General features: G+C 43.8%; 1 protein-coding gene across 1 annotated transcript in view; it reads right to left on the bottom strand.

Annotated features, from left to right (window-relative positions):
- TMEM154 (transmembrane protein 154) overlaps positions 1–17943 on the bottom strand; it is a 45910-nt gene extending 27967 nt beyond the window's left edge. The window contains exon 1 of the mRNA XM_044300346.1: positions 17882–17943. Coding sequence (XP_044156281.1) covers positions 17882–17884 — 3 coding nt within the window. The 5' untranslated portion in view covers positions 17885–17943. The remainder of the gene's footprint in view (positions 1–17881) is intronic.
- Positions 17944–22667: the final 4724 nt, after the last annotated feature.

Raw genomic sequence — 22667 nt, 5'->3', positions numbered from 1 at the left:
CTTTTTGTTATAAAGACTTTTTCTAATGCAAAACTAACTTTCCATAGGCAACCTTGAAGTATCAGAAGCAGGAAGTGCAGCAACTGTATTGTCATTATCTTAAAGATCACAATTTTTCTTCATATATTAGCTGATCACTGGAGGTTTCAGCCCCTGGACCACTAGTGATCTTCTAATGGCCAAGGCAGTGGCATTCTGAAATAGGTCCCTTTCACACGAGCAAGTTTTCCGCGCGGGTGCAATGCGTGACATGAACGCATAGCACCCGCACTGAATCCTGACCCATTCATTTCAATGGGTCTGTGTGCATGAGCGTTGTTTTTCACACATCAGTTCTGCGTTGCGTAAAAATCGCAGCATGTTCTATATTCTGCGTTTTTCACGCAGCCCTGGACCCATAGAAGTGAATGGGGCTGCGTGAAAAACGCATTGTATCCGCAAGCAAGTGCGGGTGCGATGCGTTTTTCACTGATGGTTGCTAAGAGATGTTGTTTGTAAACCTTCAGTTTTTTATCACGAGGGTGAAAAACGCATCAAAACGCATTGCACCCGCGCAGAAAAAACTGAACAACTAAACGCAATCGCAGACAAAACTGACTGAACTTGCGTGCAAAATCGTGCGAGTTTCACTGAACGCACCCTGAACGCATCCGGACCTAATCCGTCACGCTCGTGTGAAACCAGCCATACAGCTGTCTTTAATACAGGGATCCATGAAAACATACTAGAACCACAAATCAGTTCAGTATGCATTCAAAACTGCAAGTACAGTACTGTGCAAATGTTTTAGGCAGGGGTGGAAAAAAGCTGCAAAGTAAGAATGCTTTAAAAAAAAAAAAGGTTAGTTTATTTTTATCAACAAAATGCAAACTGAATGAACAAAAGACAAATCTAAATTAAATCAACATTTAATGTGACCGCCCTTTGTCTTCAAAACGGCATCAATTATTCTATGTACACTTGCACACAGTTTTTGAAGGAATTTGGCAGGGAGGTTGCTCCAAATATCTTGAAGAACTAACTACAGATCTTCTGTGGATGTAGGCTTGCTCAAATCCTTTTGTCCCTTCATTTAGTCCCAGACAGACTTGTTGATATCAGAGCTCTGAGGGGGCCATATCATCACTTCCAGGGCTCCTTGCTCCTCTTTATGCTCAAAATAGTTTTTAATGACATTGGCTGTATGTTTAGGGTTGCTGTCCTGTTGCAGAATAAATTTGGAGCCAATCAGATGCCTTTCTGGTGGTATTACATGATAGATAAGTATCTGCCTATATTCAGCATTGAGACCATTATTAATCCTGACCAAATCCCTAAGGCCCCTTTCACACGGGCGAGTTTTCCGTGCGGGTGCGATGCGTGCGGTGAACGCATTGCACCCGCACTGAATCCTGACCCATTCATTTCTATGGGGCTGTGCACACGAGCGGTGATTTTCACGCATCACTTATGCGTTGCGTGAAAATCGCAGCATGCTCCTCTTTGTGCGTTTTTCACGTAACGCAGGCCCTATAGAAATGAATGGGGTTGCGTGAAAATCGCAAGCATCCGCAAGCAAGTGCGGATGCGGTGCGATTTTCACGCATGGGTTCTAGGTGACAGTCTATTCACTGTATTATTTTCCCTTATAACATGGTTATAAGGGAAAATAATAGCATTCTGAATACAGAATGCATAGTATAATAGGGCTGGAAGGGTTAAAAATAATAAAAAAGTTAACTCACCTTCTCCTCTTGTTAGCGTAGATCCCGGTCTGTTCTTTAGCTGTGGCTGAAGGACCTTTGATGACGTCAGATCACATGCTCCATCACCATGGTGATGGACCATGTGATTGGAGCATGTGATCTGACATCACCTCAGGTAATTCAGTCCACAGCTAAAGAACAGACCGGGATCTACGCTAACAAGAGGAGAAGGTGAGTTAACTTTTTTTATTATTTTTAACCCTTCCAGCCCTATTATACTAAGCATTCTGTATTCAGAATGCTATTATTTTCCCTTATAACCATGTTATAAGGGAAAATAATACAATCTTCAGAACATCAATCCCAAGCCCGAACTTCTGTGAAGAAGTTCGGGTTTGGGTACCAAACATGCGTGATTTTTCTCACGCGAGTGCAAAACGCATGACAATGTTTTGCACTCGCGCGGAAAAATCGCGCATTTTCCCGCAACGCACCCGCCTCTTATCCGGGCAAAAAACATGACGCCCGTGTGAAAGAGGCCTAACTCTGGTTGCTGAAATGCATCTCAAGACTTGCAAAGACCCTTCACTATACTTCACTGCTTGCATACACTCATTATTGTACTGCTCTCCGGCCAGGTGAACAAACTGACTATTATAGTTAAATATACAAGCGTTTGCATTATTTGTGCGGATCCGTCTGTGCAGATACAAGACGGATCCGCACCAAACGCGAGTGTGAAAGTAGCCTTAGTTTGCTGTTCACTAAAATTTCTAAGTCCTTTTCCATGTCAGTATTACCCAGTGTTTTACCATTTAGTATGTACTGGTGACTTGCATTATTCCTTCCCATGTGCATAACCTTACATTTGTCAGTGTTAAACCTTATCTGCCACTTCTCTGCCCAAGCCTCCAACCTATCCAGATCCCTCTGTAGTAGTATACTGTCCTCATCAGTGTTAATTACTTTACACAGTTTAGTGTCATCTGAAAAAATGTATATTTAATGTGCAAGCCTTTTACAAGATCATCAATAAATATATTGAAGAGAATAGAGCCCAATACTGTCCCCTAAGGTACCCCACTAGTGACAGTGACCCAATCTGAGTGTGTACCATTAATAACCACCCTCTGTTTTCTAACACTGAGCCAGTTACTTACCCACAAACAGACGTTTTCTCTCAGTCCGAGCATTCTCATTTTATATACTAACCTTTTATGTGGTACAGTGTCAAATGCTTTGGAGAAGTCCAGATACACGACATCTATTGATTTGCCGCTGTCAAGTCTAGAACTTACCTCCTCATAGAAACTGATTAAATTGGTTTGACATGGCCGATCCCTCATGAAGCCATGTTGATATGACGTTACTTGCTTATTTTCATTGAGGTACTCCAAGACAGCATCTCTTAGAAAACCTTGAAACAGTTTACCCCAAGACAGATGTTAAACTTACCGGCGTATAGTTTCCAGGCTCTGTTTTTTGACCCTTTTTGAATATTGGCACCATATTTGCTATGCAGCAATCCTGTAAAATACTCCCTATCAGTATAGAGTCCTTAAATTTTAGAAATAAGGGTCTGTCTATGACATTACTTAATTCTCTTAGGATGCGGGGGTGTATGCATCTGGTTCCGGCAATTTGTCTATTTTCATCTTATAAAAGACGCCCCTGTACTTCTCCTGGGTCAGACTTTTAATGGTGAATTTACTTTTACATTCTGCATTTCATCTGTTTATTTTCCTCAGTGAATACAGTGGAGAGAAAAAATATTTAATAGCTTTGCTTTCTCCTCATTGCTGTCTGCAACTCCCCCCTCATTAGGCCTCATGCACACGACCGTTGTAGTGTTCCTTTCCGCAAAATGGGGTACCGTTGTTCCGTGATCTGTTTCCGTTTTTGTTTCCGTGTGTCTTCCTTTATTTTTGGAGGATCACCAGACATGAAGGAATGTAAAAAAAAGTCTAAGTCAAGTTTGCCGTGCAAATGATAGGAAAAAAAACGGACGCGGACGCACGGAAGCGGATGACAATCTTGTGTGCCTCCACATTTTTTCACGGACCCATTGACTTGAATGGGTCCGCAAACGGTTTTCCGTGAAAAAAATAGGACAGGTTCTATTTTTTTGACTGACTGGAACCACGGATCACAGACGCGGATGACAAACGGTGCATTAGCCGAGTTTTCAACGGGCCCATTAAAAGTCAATGGGTCCGCAGAAAATCACAAAAAACGGAACAACGGACACGGACTGAAACAACGGTCGTGTGCATGAGGCCTTACTCTGTAAAGGGCCGACACCTTCAGATTTATACTTTTTACCATTTATGTAATTGAAGAACATTTTAGGGTTAGTTTTAGTTTCTTTGGCAATTAAAGGGAACATATCACCTCCTAAATGCATGTAAACCCGCCAGCAGTACCTCAGGGTAGCCCGCAGTGTGATACTAATCATACTTTTCATCCTGCAGTCCGATGCTGCATAAGGTCAGAAAACGTTCTTTTATCCTCCGTCCGCGCTAATTTGCATGTCAGCTTGAAGTCAAGGGGTCAGCGGCCTCCTTGCTTTAAGTCAAGCTAACCACGCCCTCTCTTGCCTTTGAGTGACAGACCGCAATTCGGCTTTGCTTTCCTAAGTCTCATGCATGCGCGGTGCCCTCTATTTTACTGCGCAATCCCATGTCCTGTATCATACTGCGGGCTACCCTTAGGTACTGCTGGCAGGTTTACATGCATTTAGGAGGTGACAGGTTCCCTTTAATCTCTCTGTGTCTCAGTTGGCTGCAAGCAGCGTTTTGGTATCCGCCTCCAAAGCGGAATGGAGACAGAACGGAGGCAAACTGATGCATTCTGAATGCATTAGGGCAAAACTGATCCGTTTTGGACCGCTTGTGAGAGCTCAGAACGGATCTCACAAACAGAAAGCCAAAACGCCAGTGTGAAAGTAGCCTTAGGCCTATTTCACACGGGCGTCATGGATTTGGGCCGGATAAGATGCGGGTGTGTCGCGGGAAAATTTGCAATTTTTCTGCGCAAGTGCAAAACATTTAAATTCGTTTTGCACGCGCGTGAGGAAAATCGGCATGTTTGGTACCCAGCATGTTAGGTGTTGTGTAGATTGTATTATTTTCCCTTATAACATGGTTATAAGGAAAAATAATAGCATTCTTAATACAGAATGCTTAGTAAAATAGGGCTGGGGGGGTTAAAAAAAATATTAATAATTTAACTCACCTTAATCCACTTGTTCGCGAAGCCCGGCTTCTCTTCTTTCTACTTTCTTCAGGACCTGGGTAAAGGACCTTTGATGACATCACTACGCTCATCACATGGTCCATCACATGATCCATCACCATGGTGATGGATCATGTGACGGACCATGTGATCAGCGCAGTGACGTCACCACAGGTCCTTTTCCTCCTGCACAGCAAAGAAGAAGAGAAGCCGGGCTGAGCGAACAAGTGGATTAAGGTGAGTTAAATTATTATTTTTTTTTAACCGCTCCAGCCCTATTTTACTAAGCATTCTGTATTAAGAATGCTATTATTTTCCCTTATAGCCATGTTATAAGGGAAAATAATTGTCACGGACGGTGTACAGGAAACAAGACAAAGCAACATGCATATATGACTCACTGGATCCAAAGCTAAGGAACCAAAGGGAGACCCCTGCACAAGACCTGAGACTTTCCCTGGCTGCTCAGCCTATGCAAAGATCCCAGAGGTGGATGGTTGCATATCCACGTACCTCGACTATATAACCCCTGAACACCCTACAATAGTGAGGGGACACGACCACCGGCTCCCTACACCAGACACGGAGGGAGTCAGGGTCACCTGGGATCCAGCAAACAGAAAATAACAGATAAATGTTCAGCACTTAACTTTGTAGCAGACTGGAAAACAAGATCAGCATGCACACACACTCCAGGAAGTAGTATAAGCCGCCCAGTAATGCATTATGGGGCGGAATTTAAAGGGATGCAATCAGTCCAACTACACGACAGCTGAGAGAGGCTAACGAGATGAGGAACTGAACATAACAACAAAGAAACTCAAGGAGGAGGTTCTGAAAGGCTTCTGTCAGAGCTTCTCAGCTGTCTGGTTGTGACAATAATAATGATTGGGTCTCCACCCGATTATCTCCTAGCAACCATGCGTGAAAATCGCACTGCATCTGCACTTGCTTGCGATTTTCACGCAGCCCCATTCATTTCTATGGGGCCTGCGTTGGTGAAAAACATACAAAATAGAGCATGCTGCGATTTTCACGCAACGCACAAGTGATGCGTAAAAATCACAGCTTATGTGCACAGCCCCATAGAAATGAATAGGTCTGGATTCAGTGCGGGTGCAATGCGTTCATTTCACGCATTGCACCTGTGCGGAAAAAAATTCGCCCGTGTGAAAGAGGGCTTAGTTGGCTAAATTTAGCTTTTTTCAAGTTTGGTATTTTTGTTCCTCCCTGAAGAAACATTCTTTTGAATGACAATTGGAAGGTTATTACTTTATGGTCACTATTTCCTAGGTGTCCCCCAACCTGCACATCTGTTGTTCTGTCATGTCTATTGGTTAATACTAAGTCCAGTATGGTCGTTCCTCTAGTCGGGTCCTGAACCAGTTGGGAAAGGTAACTGTCTTTGGTTATTGCCAAAAACCTGTTTCCTTTATGAGATGTACAGGTTTCAGTTTCCCAGTCTATATCTAGGAAGTTGAAGTCCCCCATAATAACGATCTCATTAAGATTTGCCGCCTCGTCTATTTACCGTATCTTTCGCCCTATAAGATGCACCGGCCCATAAGAAGAGGAAAATAAGAAATATAATATTTTTAACCAAAAGGTGTGCATTTGGTGGGGTTTGAACTAATGGTAGCCTGTGAATGACACTGTTATGGGGGTCTGTGGCGGATACTGTTATGGGGGTCTGTGGCGGACACTGCTATGGGGGGGATCTGTGGATGACAAATAGCATCTTATGCTATTTGACATTTACAGATCCCCCCATAACAGTGCCAGCCACTGTGAATGACCCCCCCCCCCAATACAGAGGGTGGGGGCTGGCATCTACACTATCTTTTAAATGGCAGCGGGGGCCCAGTGTAGTCATTGTATTCTATTGCACTGGGCCCCGCTCACTGTACTAATGGTATCTACTGTAACTGCAGGCAGGCAATGTATAACTATAGAGATGTTCGATCCCGCACTGAGCAGCCTGTACTTACGATCATAGCAGGCTGGAGGCAGGAGGCTGGGCGGGCGGGCACTGGCAGCGTAACTTCCTATGTCACGTCCCTGCGCCGCCTGCTTCATTCAGAAAGTGGGTGGAGCAGGCACGTGACGTAGGAAGTTACGCCTTCAGTGCCCGCCCGCCCAGCCTCCTGCCTCCAGCCTGCTATGATCGTAAGTACAGGCTGCTGGATCGAACATATCTATAGTTAAACATTGCCTGCCTGCAGTTACAGTAGAAACCATTAGTACAGTGAGCGGGGCCCGGTGCAACAGAATACAGTGACTGCACCAGGCCCCGCTGCCATTACAAAACTAAAGGCCGGCCCTCAGCCCCTCCTCCCTCCTCGCCGATACACACGCCGGCCGCGCTGTGCAGCTTGTGGTCAGCGGTGTATCAGTGTAAAAACGGCAGAATTTGCCCCATAAGACGCACTGCCATTTTCCTCCCACTTTTGTCTTATAGGGCGAAAAAAATATGGTAGTTTAAAAGTAGATTTTCAGTGGACTGTGGTATATTAGGTGGCTTATAACAAACTCCTATTAGTATTTTATTATTGTTTTTGCCTCCATGTATTTCTACCCACAGTGTCTCCACATGTTCACTTATATCTTCCCCAAATAAATAAATAAAAAGCAATAAATATTTCATACATACTCCAAAATGGTATCAATAAGGGTCCATTCACACGTCCGCAGTGTATTGTGGATCTGCAATACACCGGCCAGCACCCCTATAGAAATGCCATGTTCAATTTTTTTCGGAAGCCGCGGACCGGAAATGCGGATGCGGACAGCAGAATTGTGGAACAGATGCGGACCAATTCTACAGACGTGTGAATAGACTGTAAAAACTACAGCTTGCCCCTTAATGAAAAGCCCCCACACAGCTCCGTAGATGGAAATATAGCAAAGTTATAGGTGTAAGAATATTATTATGGAAAGAGTATTAAGGATAAGATAAACTGTATAAATTGCTGTAATCTTACTAACCTGCACAATGTATAATTTTTACTGTACAAAAATGAAATCCATAAAACAAAGGCGCAAATGCAGTTTATCCTAATGCTTCAGCTTTAATATTTTTTCCAGCTTCCAATACATTGTATTGAATATTAAATTGTGCCTTTTTTTTTCCTCTTCCTTCCCTTTCACCTTTCCGTCCTTTCTCCTTAGATTCCATATTTCCCCACCTACGTTACATATTTTTGTTTAAAGGGCTTCTGTCCCCCCACTAAACCTTTTTTTTTTTTTTTTTTTTACTTATAATCCCTACACTGCAATTTGTGCCTACATAATCGAATTAATCATTTTGGTCCAGTAGATTTAGTTTAAAACGTGCTTTTTAAAATATGCAAATTACCTTGCTACCAGAAAGTAGGGCGGCTACTTGCTGGTTGCAGCCGCATCCTCCGATCCTAAAGACGCCCCCTCCGCATGTTGATTGACAGGGCCAGGGAACGGGATCGTTCTCTGCTGGCTCTGTTTGCATTCAAAATCTCGCACCTGCGCCGTACCTGTCTTCAATCAGCGCAGGCGCACTGAGAGGCGGCCGCTCCATCCTCAATGCGCCTGCGCCGGGTGTAGATGTGACGTTATCGGCGCAGGCGCATTGAGGATGGAGCGGCTGAGCGAGCGGCCATCTCTCAGTGCGCCTGCGCCGACTGAATACCGTTACGGCGCAGGCGCGAGCTCTTGATAGCAGACAGGGCGAGCAGAGGACGATCCCATTCCCTGGCCCTGTCAATCAACATGCGGAGGGGGCGTCTTTAGGATCGGAGGATGCGGCTGCTACCAGCAAGTAGCCGCCCTACTTGCTGGTAGCAAGGTCATTTGCATATTTTAAAAGCACGTTTTAAACAAAATCTACTGGACCAAAATGATTAATTACATTATGTAGGCACAAATCGCAGTGAAGGGATTATAAGTAAACAAACAAAAAAAACGGTTTAGTGGGGGGACAGAAGCCCTTTAAGAACATTGTTTTACATTTCGAACACTAGACATTATCTGATTGTCTGTGCCTTTTTGTTCTTCTGTTGAGTCCTGATGTTCATCTATGCAACCCCCATCCACAATGTTTTTGTCTTCCATAAAATACTATTGAAAATCTAGATAATGAATTTCCCCCAAAAAAGGTGCCATTAAAAATTACAAATTATTCCACAAAAAAAACTAGTCCTTATGCAGCTATGTGAAAGGAAAAATCAAGGCAGGGTAGAAAAATGATATAGGCAAAAATGGAAAAAGTCTACATCCGGAAGGGGTTAATAGTCAACAGGTTGCTGTGTTCTCCTCCTATTTTTGTGTTCTGACAACGTGCTCCAAGTATACCTCTAAACTGCTATCTATGAACAGTTATGTCAGACCTTTTACTTCAGACCTCTCATCCCACGGCATCAGAGACTTGACCCTCTCTTGGATCTCCTCTTACCTCACCAACAGAACCTTCAGTGTTTCACATTCATACACCAACTCCTCACCATGATGATGGACCATGTGATGATGAGCGCAGTGACGTCACCAAAGGTCCTTTTCTCCCAGGTCCTCAAAGAAGAAAGAAGACGAGCCCGGCTGCGCGAACAAGTGGATGAGGTGAGTTTAATTTTCTATATTATTTTTTTAACCCCTCCATCCCTAATTTACTTAGCATTCTGTATTAAGAATGTTATTATTTCCCCTTATAACTATGTTATAAGGGAAAATATAAAAATCTACAGAATACCTAACCCAAACCCGAACTTCATATTCAGTTTTTTCTCACACGCGTGCAAAATACATTGCACTCGCGAGGAAAAAACTGAAGAATGCAACGCAATCGCATACAATACTCACCCCACTCGCAGGCAAAATCTCAAGATTTTCCCGCGATGCACTCGCATCCTATCCGGCCCTCACACATGACGCCCGTGTGAAAGAGGCCTTAAAAAGAGTTAATCAAGAAGTTATATGTACCCCAAAAATGGTGCCTCATGCACACGGCCACATCCATTTCTGCGGTCCATAAATCCCAAATCTGCAAAACACGGATTCTGGCCATGTGCATTTTCCCTTGTGCAGGTCCTATAGCATGTTTCAAATACTTATTCTTGCCCGCAAAACAGCCAAGAATATGACACGTTCTATTTTGTTTTGAAGGGCCACAGAACAAACATACGGATGCGGCGTGCTGTCTCTTTTTTAAATTAATGGGTCCAGATCAGATGTGGACCAAAAACTATGGTTGTATGCATGAGGTCTAATCCTACAAAAAAAAGCCCTAATACAAATAGCTCGTATTATGCCACTTGGAATACGAAAAAAAATAAGCTTTGTTCTAAAGTCCCAAAATAGGGCGGTCCTGAGGGGATCAACAGAGATAATCACCCAATACAAATATGGATGAAGATATGTACTCAAGATGTCCTTTTTATATTTATTTCAGCTGTCATTGCACATACAGTCTATTTCTATATTGGATTCTATTTCAGTATGCATTATTTAGTTCTAAATATTTATTTATCTGGTATAATCTATGCGATCAGTATTTATTTATATGACTTCTCAATTACAGTTTTGATGATGATTAAATGCTTTAATGTTGATTCTTGCATGTACACCAGCTATAGTACCCCAGATAGGGTACCAGCATATCTCTGTGTAATGACCGGCAACACGCACAGGGAGGAAAACAGGGAAAGCCCTGCCCAAGGGAGAGGGAAAGGTGGTGACCCCTAACTCACCTTGCAGCTGGCACCTGCCTGCCCTGACGTCCCTAGACGGGTTCCTCACCCGTGCGGCGATCACGTGCCTAAACCCTGGCTTTCCCTGAAATGAGCCCTAGATAATGAACGGGCCGGTGGGATCGCTAGTCCTCACCACTGCACTAAGAGGGAAACACCAGGGAGAGGACAGACAAACACAGACAAACACAAACACCCAGGTGGACGGCAACAATTGTCCACAAAGGTCCAACAGGGATCCGGAGGGTAGCGTTCTAAGGCAACACTCAGAGAACGCAGCAACACAGCTCCAGTGGGTCAGAATAGATGTCCAGGCAGGAAGCTCTATATCTGGCAACCAGAGAAGTGTGAGAGGGGAATATAAGGAGGATTGGGAGTGCTGGACAAGGAACAGCTGAGAGAAGGAGCTACGGATCCCTGATTGAGCCAAAAGGGTTTGTAAAGCAAACCCAGAAAGCTACAATAAGGAAACTTCCCTATCTGACATAGAGCGTGCAGCCAACCGCTGCGACCTCCTGACCCCGGGTACAACGGAGTCAGGCGAGGCTCTTGACACCCTCGTGACACTCTGTAAGGATCAGTTGGGATTACATGTGCTCTCTCCTCAGAAAACTAGGCCTACATCCCAGAGAGTCACTATGTCTGAGAAATTTACAGAGAGAAAACCATCTCTACTACATAGAACCACAGAAAGAGAGAGAAAGAAGGAACCTAGATAGCCCAGAATCTGCATGGCTGAGCATTGGAGTCAATAAGAAAGGTATTTTCTGTTTAAGGCTGATAGAGACTTTACTGCAGTGACAGGGACATTGTTAAGACACCCTTCACACTTGTACACAGTCCTGCCCATCCGTATCGTAATCCAGTATCCCTCAGTTACTTATTACAGCCACCATTGCAAGAATAATATTGCCAGCTATAGATTCTGCAGAATGAGACTTTGGAGATATAGACGGAAGGAGTACTACAATACCTATCCTGGCCTATAGCCATACATTGCTATCTGGGAAAATCTGCACTGTGAATTTTTTGAAAATGTGCTTTTATACCGTCAGATGTACTATAACTCCCATTCTGTATCTTAGTTAATAGAGACGTTTATTTTCTACAGCTGGCCTGATTACTGAAACCAGCACCATTCCCCGGCCACTGCAACTACACCTCCTACTGTCACTGCTGGCCCTGTAAGAGATCTGAGGAGATCAGATAGACTTGCTGCACGTGAGTCTATCTGACAGGTTCTAGGTGTTTCCTTTCAGTTTGTTGTTGTGGGCGGGATCCCACCTCTGCACAGGTTCGGCTCGTTTGCTAGTTAGAGGCTCTATTTTAGTCTGCCTCTGACATCTCACCATGCGGTTGATATTTCCTTCTGGAGTTCCTGCTGGTTGTTTGTGGATCCCTTGTTAAGTTCCGCTTTTGCTCTGTGTTGTTTGTGTCAGTCTAGGTCTAAGGAAGACGCTGGCCCCTTCACTGTGGAAGGTACCGGCAGTCTCATTCCCCGTTCCCTAATTAGGTACGAGTGTATGTGTCATACTGTCAGGAGTCAGGGAGAGACTCAGGGATTGCTAGGAGGTAACCATCTCTCCCTCACTAGCTTCTAGGCCTAGACTGTTATCCTATGCGGTCTGTTTATCTGGTGTACCTGTTATCCACATTACCCCGTGACACCTACCTTGCACCCATACAACAATCATAACACTATGGGCACCCCAACTACCATCAGGCAGGAGACCCAACATCAGGGTGTGCCTCCTATAACTGCCCTGGCCCTACAGAACATTGATGTGAGGATTGCTACTGTAAATAATTATTGCAGCCAGAGCCACTACTACTCCAATCCTCTCCTCAGCTCCTACAGGGCTTGCAGTACATGTGACTAGTACGGTCAGTATGTGATTGGCTGGAGCGGCCAAATGTTGGTAAGGCTAATAAGGGATACTTCAGTGTAAACCAAGCAGATGGATGGTGGAGTCCATAACCAGGTCAGTCTGGCTAGGATGATGGGATACTGAGCAGATGATGGGAGTTACAGTAGAAATGCAAGTAGTAGGCACAGTTCTAAGGTATATAAGACAGCAGTATTCTCCCAAAGGTTGTATATAGGAGGTGGCAATGATGGTCCTCCCTGACTTTCTCTCTCTATATACACCTTGCAATCTTCCCAAACAGCCACAGGCGAGCAATTCCGTTCTCATTACCACTTTCTTCAATGCCCAATCGGTGGGGTGCAGAACCAAGATCCGATAGGCTAGTCCGTCTGAGAAGTGTGGTGGGTGCCGAAGGTAATTAACCCTTTCCACAAAATATATTGGCTAAGAGTCTCAGATTTTATTATATCAGAATGAGGGCTTAGTCCAAATTTAATGCTTGCATCTATTGTGCTAGTGCATTATTATTTGTTTTCTGTGATTTTTTTCATAAATGTAGCCATGGACATCCGCATATTTATTTATCATATCGTGCAGGATGTTTTTATCTTTTTTTCTGTGATTTTTGTTTAGTTTGTAGTATATACTCAAAGGAGTGGCACCTTAAAGTGTGAATGCGCACCTATTTTATCCTGGGAGTAGCATTCTTGTGCACTTTTGCCCTTCCTATCATACAGACCGCCTTGATGAAGGTGTGCGTACTCCTCCTCCCATTGGTGGCTTGGTGCGCACAGAGGTAACTACAAACCGGATTCCCAAAAAGTTGGGACACTAAACAAATTGTGAATAAAAACTGAATGCAATGATGTGGAGATGGCAACTGTCAATATTTTATTTCTAATAGAACGTAGATGACAGATCAAACGTTTAATCCGAGTAAATGTATCATTTTAAAGGAAAAATACGTTGATTCAAATTTTCACGGTGTCAACAATTTCCAAAAAAGTTGGGACAAGTAGCAATAAGAGGCTGGAAAAAGTAAATTTGAGCATAACGAAGAGCTGGAAGACCAATTAACACTAATTAGGTCAATTGGCAACATGATTGGGTATAAAAAGAGCTTCTCAGAGTGGTAGTGTCTCTCAGAACCCAAGATGGGTAGAGGATCACCAATTCCCACAATGTTGCGCCGAAAGATAGTGGAGCAATATCAGAAAGGTGTTACCCAGCGAAAAATTGCAAAGACTTTGCATCTATCATCATCAACTGTGCATAACATTATCCGAAGATTCAGAGAATCTGTAACAATCTCTGTGCGTAAGGGTCAAGGCCGTAAAACCATACTGGATGCCTGTGATCTTCGGGCCCTTAATCGACACTGCACCACAAACAGGAATGCTACTGTAAAGGAAATCACAGAATGGGCTCAGGCATACTTCCAGAAACCATTGTCAGTGAACACAATCCACCGTGCCATCCACCGTTGCCAGCTGAAACTCTACAGTGCAAAGAAGAAGCCATTTCTAAGCAAGATCCACAAGCTCAGGCGTTTTCACTGGGCCAGGGATCATTTAAAATGGAGTGTGGCAAAATGGAAGACTGTTCTGTGGTCAGACAAGTCACGTTTCAAAGTTATTTTTGGAAATCTGGGACGCCATGTCATCCGGACCAAAGAGGACAAGGTCAACCCAAGTTGTTATCAACGCTCAGTTCAGAATCCTGCATCTCTGATGGTATGGGGTTTCATGAGTGCGTGTGGCATGGGCAGCTTGCATGTCTGGAAAGGCACCATCAATGCAGAAAAATATATTCAGGTTCTAGAACAACATATGCTCCCATCCAGACGTCATCTCTTTCAGGGAAGACCCTACATTTTTCAACAAGATATTGCCAGACCACATTCTGCATCAATCACAACATCATGGCTGCGTAGGAGAAGGATCCGGGTACTGAAATGGCCAGTCTGCAGTCCAGATCTTTCACCTATAGAGAACATTTGGCGCATCATAAAGAGGAAGGTGCAACAAAGAAGGCCCAAGACGATTGAACAGTTAGAGGTCTGTATTAAACAAGAATGGGAGAGCATTCCTATTTCTAAACTTGAGAAACTGGTCTCCTCGGTCCCCAGACGTCTGTTGAGTGTTGTAAGAAGAAGGGGAGATGCTACACAGTGGCGAAAACGGCCTTGTCCCAACTTTTTGGGGATTTGTTGACACCATGAAATTCTGATTCAACATATTTTTCCCTTAAAATGGTACATTTTCTCAGTTTAAACTTTTGTTCCGTGATTTATGTTCTATTCTGAATAAAATATTAGAAGTTGGCACCTCCACATCATTGCATTCAGTTTTTATTCACGATTTGTATAGTGTCCCAACTTTTTTGGAATCCGGTTTGTAGGAGCAGCACACTATACGTGCAGGGTTTGCTCTCCTGAACATAGATGCACAATGGCATAGGTAGGTATAGAGTAGGACCTGCCTGACTGAGACCACCTTGGTGAGGGTAGGTGGGCACAGATGTGTTTTGATCAAAATATATTGGCTGAGAGTCATAGAATTTATTATATCAGAGTGAGGACTTAGTCTATACATCTATAGAAGTCTGTTTACATCTATTGCGTTAGTGCATTATTATTTGTTTGCTGTGATTTTTTTTAATAATTAACCCTTTCCACAAGCAGTAAAGTCTATTGCCATAAACGTGTCTTTACCTTACTGTATAACAGTCCAGCACTGCCTTTAAATGGTTCTCCACAATCTGTAAATGTCTTTTCTCATTCTTTCAGGGGTAGTCTCTCAGTTCATTTGTTCTCTGGCAGCTTTCAGTCTCAGGGATGAAGGCTCCCTGGACTAGGCCTAGTTATGAGCAGCTCACACATGCACGTCCTTTTTCTAGGCCTGCTTAGCCAAGACTCCTAATTAGGGGGGTGGGGCAAGTCCATCTCTCGCCACTTAACCAAGACTGTCAGTACGGGCAAAAATTTTTTTGTGGGGCCACATAATGGATATACGAATGCGGACAGCACACTGTGTGCTAATATGCCACAAAAAAATTACATGTGAAGGCACCCTAAGGCCACATGTACATGCTACATAGGTGTGGATTTTAATGCGAAGAATCCGCAGTGTAATATAGTACCAGTACATGAAATTTCAGTGTAGAATTTTTCCATGCAGATATTGAACTGTGTGGATTTTGGAATCCGCAACATGTCAATTATGTGACAATTATGTGTAGATTTTCACCTTTTGCGATACAAAGTATGAGATCTGGGGCAAAACCATCGAAATTCTCAACAAAATCCACAAGTAACACTCGGATTTTGGTGTTGATTTTGTGTGGCAACATGGTGAAATCCGCAGTGAAGTATGTCACATAATTGCTTGCAGAAAGTCTGCAGTGTTAGGCTACTTTCACAGGCAGGGGGAACAGCCTGCCGGATCAGTGCTAACGCTAGTCCGCCATGCCGCCGGAAGTCCGCTCCGGCCCCATTCACTATAATGGGGGCGGGCCTGGGTTTTTTGTCCGACCGCCTCTCAGCTTGTTTGCCGTGCTGCGGCCGGACCTCTGGCCCACCATTATAGTGAATGGGGCCGGAGCGGAGTTCCGGCAGCATAGTGGACTAGTGTTAGCACGGATCCGGCAGGCTGTTCCCCTGCCGGACCCTGCTGCCTCCAGTGTAAAAGTAGCCTTATATAGTACCAGCAAAGTGAATGCCTTTTTAGCAACTCTCGTCTACCTGCTGTAGAAAAAAGACGCTGTGGAAATGAACTCGTGGTGCAATTATTAAATCTGCATCTTGTCAATTGATGCTGTGGATTTTCATTGCAGATTTCACCTTTTGCAATGTAAAGAGTCAAATCCACATCAAATCAGCATTTCCACAGTGAAATCTGCAACAAAAACACAATCCATGTGTTGCTTTTTTCCCCTCTACAGATGTAGACTGCAGCTTTAAATAACCAAGGTTTTTGATGCAGGAGTAGATTCCAAATGAAGGAGAATTATAAAGGAAGGACTTAAATGTATTGTCTCACTTCAGCAAATGGCATTTATCATGTAGATAACGTTAATCCGAGTCACTTACTAATGTATTGTGATTATCTATATTACCTCCTTGCTGGCTGGATTCATTTTTCTGTCACATTATACACTGCTCGTTTCCATAGTTATGACCACCCTGCAATCCAGCAGCGGAGGCCGTGCTTGCACACTATAGGAAAAAGCACCAGCCTATGTATGGTCCCGGCCACCAGAGACGCCTGCGCTTTTCCTATGGTGTGCAAGCATGACCAATACTGATGGATTGCAGGGTGGTCGTAACCATGGAAATGAGCAGTGTATAATGTGATGGAAAAATGAATCCAGCCAGCAAAGGAGGCAATATGGACAATCACAATACATTAGTAAGTGCCTTGTATTAACATTCTCTACTTGCTATTTGCTGAAGTGACACAACCCCGTTAAGGAGGTTGGCTCTTCTTACACATTGGTGGCATATTGCTAGGATATGCCACCAATGTCAGATAGGTGCGGGTCCCACCTCTGGGACCTGCTCCTATCACTAGAATGGACCTCCCCAAGTGAACGAGGGTGCACTGCGCAAGTGCGGCCATCCTTCATTTACTTCTATGGGAGTGCCGAAATAAAGGTAAATGGAGAGGCGGCCACGTTTCTGCTGTGCACTCTCCATTCACTTCTATGGGAGTTCCAGAAATAGCCAAGCTCACTTTCTAGGCTCTTTTTGGAATTCCCATAGAAGTGAATGGAGACCACTCCTCACATGCGCTGCGCTGTCCTCCATTTTGAGCATGCCTTTCTAGAAACAGATGCGGGTCCCAGTGGTAGGACCCTCACGTATCTGACATTGGTGGGATATCTTAGCAATATGCCACTTATGAGCGAGATGAGCCAACCCTTTTAAACTTCTCCTTCTCTGCTGTATGTGAAACCACCCTCATTATGCTAAGCGTTTCATTTGTTCCTTGCACAAAATGGATAGAGAGCAGCTGCCATATGGGATCCTCATACACATGCAGTAATGCCATCCACAAATTACATTTATTTTCCATATTGGTTATACCCATCACAACAATATGTGAAGCCTGACACTGTGAGGTTTCTTCTGACACGCTCGGGCAGGCTTACCCTCCCCTGCTACCAGTAACTCCCATTATAAGCTGGATGCCTTACCGGCGAAGTATCCTGAAAATGTGCAGTGAGATACTTCTATAGTTGTAGTAATAATGCGGCTGCTATCTGTGAACAGGAAATATTCATTCCCCATATGAATGCATTGTCTGCAGGGCGAGTCACTGTACTCTGCAAGGCTCCACAAGTTCATATCAGCATAAACACTGAATATACAAAAACTTACCATGCTGGAAAAATACAATACAACGTCTGAGAACAAAAAAAAAAAAGCTGTCAATTCATGCATGTCACTTTCCTACCTGGTCTCTGATCTTCTCAACTCTATTATTCTATTTTTCTTCACCCTTTTTCAAAGGAACTTCAACATTTCCTGTTTCCTCTCAATTTATCTGTGAACTTTTTCTCATCAGGAGATACACTGAAGTGTGTACTTAGGAAGTGATGTAACCCAGCCTGGGCTTGTCGAAGCAGCTACTTGAGAAAGAAAAAATCTCATACCAGCACCTGGATGACACGCTGGTTAGGACTCCTTGTGGATGGCATTTTTTCCTACGCATTTCACAGCACACTCATGCTTTATTGCTCCCTTTTTTTCCATGGGAAATACTCACTGACCTATGTAAATAAATAGCTTCTGTAATACAGCAATGCTCAGTGGTCCCTCAAGTTACAACATTAATTAGTTCTGGGACTACCATTGTAAAATGGAATCATTGTAACTTGAGGCTACAACTCTGTGGAAAGCTGGTAATTGGTTCCAAAGTCCATAAATTAGATCCTAAAATAAGAAAAAACAGACGTTTTAAGAAAAATTAGACAGACAAGACAGATAAAGCAAGTCCTTACGTAAAACAGTCAGGAATAGAATCTGGGGGCCCTAAATCACTTTCCATTAAGAGAGGGCAGGAGCTTCTTCAGGGTCTTGCATAGCACAATGTGTACCGGAAAAATAAAATGAAGCCGCAGCTCACCTCATGCACAGGTAGTACAGAACATGTAGTACCGCACTGTACTGTAAAGAGGAGCTACTAGACAACCAGTACAATTGTTTTACTAGTGAAATCTTGAGGGATCTCTGCATTAGACTTAGAAGAAAGAATATAAGTGCTGTAAAGATACATTCTGAAAATGAAAAAAGCTAAATCTGCTGAGCAAACTTAAGTAAAAAAAATAAAAAAAGAAGCTAAATCTATTTCTTTTAGGTTCTGTTAAAGGCATTTTCTGATGTTTACTATTGATGAAGCTTCCTCAGGATAGGCCATCAATACTTGATCTGTGGTGGCCTGACACCCAGCATCCCGCTTATCAGCAGTCTCCAGTGAGTGATGGGGCCTTCTCGCAGCTTAGCTAGCACAGTGCCATCCATAAGAACTTATGCACAAAAGCGTGGTTTGGTTCCGTATCCGAGCTGCATTTTTTTTTGAAGATCCGATGTGTACCTTTTCGCTTAAATGGGGCCGCAAAAAGGTGCAGACAGCACTCTGCATGTATTGTCTAAAAGCTGACATTCCAAGCTTTCAGACAATAGCAGAATGACATAAATCTGTTCAGTACAGGGGAAGATATCAATTATAGAAATCGGGATGCTGTGAATAAAGCTGAAAGTAAAAGCAGATTTTACCCGCGATTATTCCTGACTCTATTTCTAACCGTGATTTCTCCTCTGTTGCTTGGACTAGTCATTCTGGTCTTGTATGAAAGCCCGGACTGTCAGCTTTCAAACAAGACCAGTTGCATATTTCTAGCTGCTACCATTGAGAAGATATCGCCATCTAAAGCAGCCCTCCCCCCTCCACTTTCTGCCTCAGCCCAGCTCCAGGCTGTCAGAGCTGAGCTCCTCCTCCCAGAGCTTATCCGTCTCGTGTTATAATACTGAGAAGACAGACTGCACATGGCAATGCTGTGAGATGAGAGCTGCTGAATAGGAAAGTAGCATGCATTTGTATACAGCAGGGTGTACTATGCCATTAGGGAATAAAAAATAAAAAAGGCAGTTACACTTTAAAGGGCTGGTCGTCGGAGGTGCGAGGAGTCAGACCCGCACAAATGAGACCAATATATAGTATAGGTCATTAACGTTAAACACGAGTAAAACCTCTTTAACACAGCCGCAGTCTTTGTTGGGGGTTGTCACTTGTGACAGCAAGATTAGAAGAGCATACAGGCTTATTCTAGCCTTCAAAACGAAGCAAACCTTGACAGAATCGTTACCAAGGCACATACTTTGAACTATTTATAGTATGATTAATGGATGTTGAGGGTCGCTTCAAACAAGCACCCACAAGCATTTTTTTTTAGTAAGGTTTTAATATTTTATTTAAGAAATAGCTACAAAAAAATATTACTCTGCCATCATACATCCCAACCCACAAGGAGAGGAGAGGGAGAGAGGAGGAAAAAAAAACATCCTCAAGCTTTGATGCTATAAATCTGGTCTCCACGCCTTCTAGGGAGGCTCACCTGACAGGGCTCCTTCACTATGCATTAGACTGTATCTCACCCTTCCGAGGACTACACCACTACCACCACCATTGCAATGAAAATGTCCAAATAAACAAAACCAAAGACTGGAGGCTGTATACATTTTGTTACACGCATGCAAATGTGTATATATACAGTGCCTTGAAAAAGTATTCATACCCCTTGAACTTTTCCACATTTTATCACATTACACTGTCTTAAATGTATTTTATCGAGATTTTCTGTGATAGACCAACACAAAGTAGCAAGTATGTGTGATGTGAAAAGAAAATAATGCATGGTTTCCAAAATGTTTGATAAATAAAAACCTGAAAAGTGTGGCGTCCATTTGTATTCAGCCCCCCTAAGTCAATACTTTAAAGGATCATCTTTCGCTGCAATTAGAGCTGCAAGTCTTTTGGGGTATGTGTCACACCTGTGACAGGTGTTAGAAGGTGTCACGGAAGGTGTACAGAAAACTAGAAGACACAAAATGAAGATCCGACTGACTGGATCCAAAACTAGGGAACCAAAGGGTAAGCCCTGCATCAGACCTGGCTTTCTCCCTTACTGCTCAGCCTATGCAAAAATCTCTATGGTAGATGATTGCATACCCTCGTTCCTCGACTGTATGACACCTGAACACCCTATAATAGTGAGGGGAAACGACCACCGGCTCCCTACACTTGATACGGAGGGAGTCAGGGTCACCTGGGATCCAGTAAACAGGAAAACACAAATGAATGAACAAAACGTATCTGCAGAAGACTCAGTAGTAGCATCCAGCATGCACACACTCCAGGAAGTTGTATAAACCGCAAAGTGATGCAGTATGGGAAGGGATTTAAAGGGATGCAATCAGTGCAACTACATGACAGCTGAGAGAGGCTAACGAGATGAGAAAACGAAAGCAAAACAAAAGGAACCTCAAGCAGGAGGTTCTGAAGAACGTCTGTCAGAGCTTCTCAGATGTCTGGTGGTGACAGAAGGTCTGAAAGACTGACTGCACATGAGTGATCTGACAGCCTCTTTTGGTTTCACTTTGTCTGTGTTTTGCTGGTATGTCCACACCTACTGTTCAGGTGTGGATCATGTGACCTTTACCTCTCCCTATTTAGTCTGACTTTACCTATCACTCCTTGCTCTGGATAGCTTCATTTGGTTTTGGAAGAGCTGGAGTGTGGTTCTTGTTGAAGTCCTGTTCATCCATCATCCTCAGAAGTTAAGTGTTCTGCTTATTGTTTTTTGTTCCCCCCCCCCCCCCCCCCGGTTGTTTACTAGGCCTCAGCAAGATGCTGGTTCCTTCACCAGGGAAGGAACGGGTTGTCTTTCCCCTGTCATTACCTTCAGGGCATCCAAAGGGTTACCGGGGTTTTTCATGTTCCCTAGTGGTGAGGCCTAGTGTCTTTCCTCTTCCTTCTTATTGTCTTTTGGTGTTCTCCCCTACTACTTCCGTGACATTATCCAGAGCCTATACCGATATTTTTTGTTCTGATCTGTGCAGCTATGGATACTATGTTTGCACTGGTCGAACAGCTGCAGAATCTGATTTTGGAGGTAGCAGACCTCCGCGCAACGGTCTTGCAGATTCAGAGTACACAGACTGCTGGTTGCGGTGGTGGGTCCAAGGCCTGCCCTGAACCCAAGGTGGTTCTCCCAGACAGGTTTTCTGGGGGTAGTGACAATTTTATCCGGTTCAAGGAGTCATGTAAATTATACTTTAGGCTGCATCCATACTCTTCTGGGGATGAGTGTCAACGTGTGGGTATGATTATTTTGTTGCTTAAAGAGGACGCCCAATCTTGGGCTTTTTCTCTGCCGGCCGAATCACCATCCCTCCGGTTGGTAGATCAATTCTTTAGAGCCTTGGGTCTTATCTACGATGACCCAAATCGGATCATTCAGTCCGAGACCAAGTTACGGGGTTTGCGGCAGGGAGAATGTTCCACAGAGACCTATTGCTCTAAATTTAGGAGATGGGCTACTGATACAGAGTGGAACGATCCTGCTTTCTGTAGCCAATTCTGTCAGGGTCTCTCTGAGAGACTGCAGGACACGTTGGCTTTTCATAAAAATCCTGAGTCATTGGAAACAGCTATGTCCCTTGCTGTATGTCTTGTTAGACGCCTGAGGGAGAGATCTAGGGGTCCTCACCTTCAGGACGTACTGTCCAACAAGTGTATTGCTTCCTTTGACACTTATGGTGGAGAGACACTGGTGGTTGCGCCTTGTAATGAGCCTATGCAGTAAGGAGAAGCTACTCCTGGAACTACAGGCAAAAGCTTTGGTCATGTGAATGGAGTCTGCTTTTGTTGTGGCAAGAAGGGACATTTTGTGAATATTTGTCCATACTTGCAGCATCAAGGTGTAAACAAAAAGAAAAGGACGTTTAATCCCCAAATTACTAATGGTGGTGTGGGTGGGGAGCAAGAAAACCTACTTTTGTCTTTTACTGGTAGTACCCGTTTTCTCCTGTCTGCCGAGGTGGCGCTAGAGTCTAAAACTGCGAAAATTGAAGCATTTATCGACAGTGGGGTTAACTTGATTGA

The sequence above is a fragment of the Bufo gargarizans genome, chromosome 1 (assembly GCF_014858855.1).
Source record: "Bufo gargarizans isolate SCDJY-AF-19 chromosome 1, ASM1485885v1, whole genome shotgun sequence".
In the NCBI taxonomy this organism is placed as follows: Eukaryota; Metazoa; Chordata; class Amphibia; order Anura; family Bufonidae; genus Bufo; species Bufo gargarizans.
Note: the sequence above shows the minus strand (reverse complement) of the source record. Positions and strands in the feature narration are given on the sequence as shown.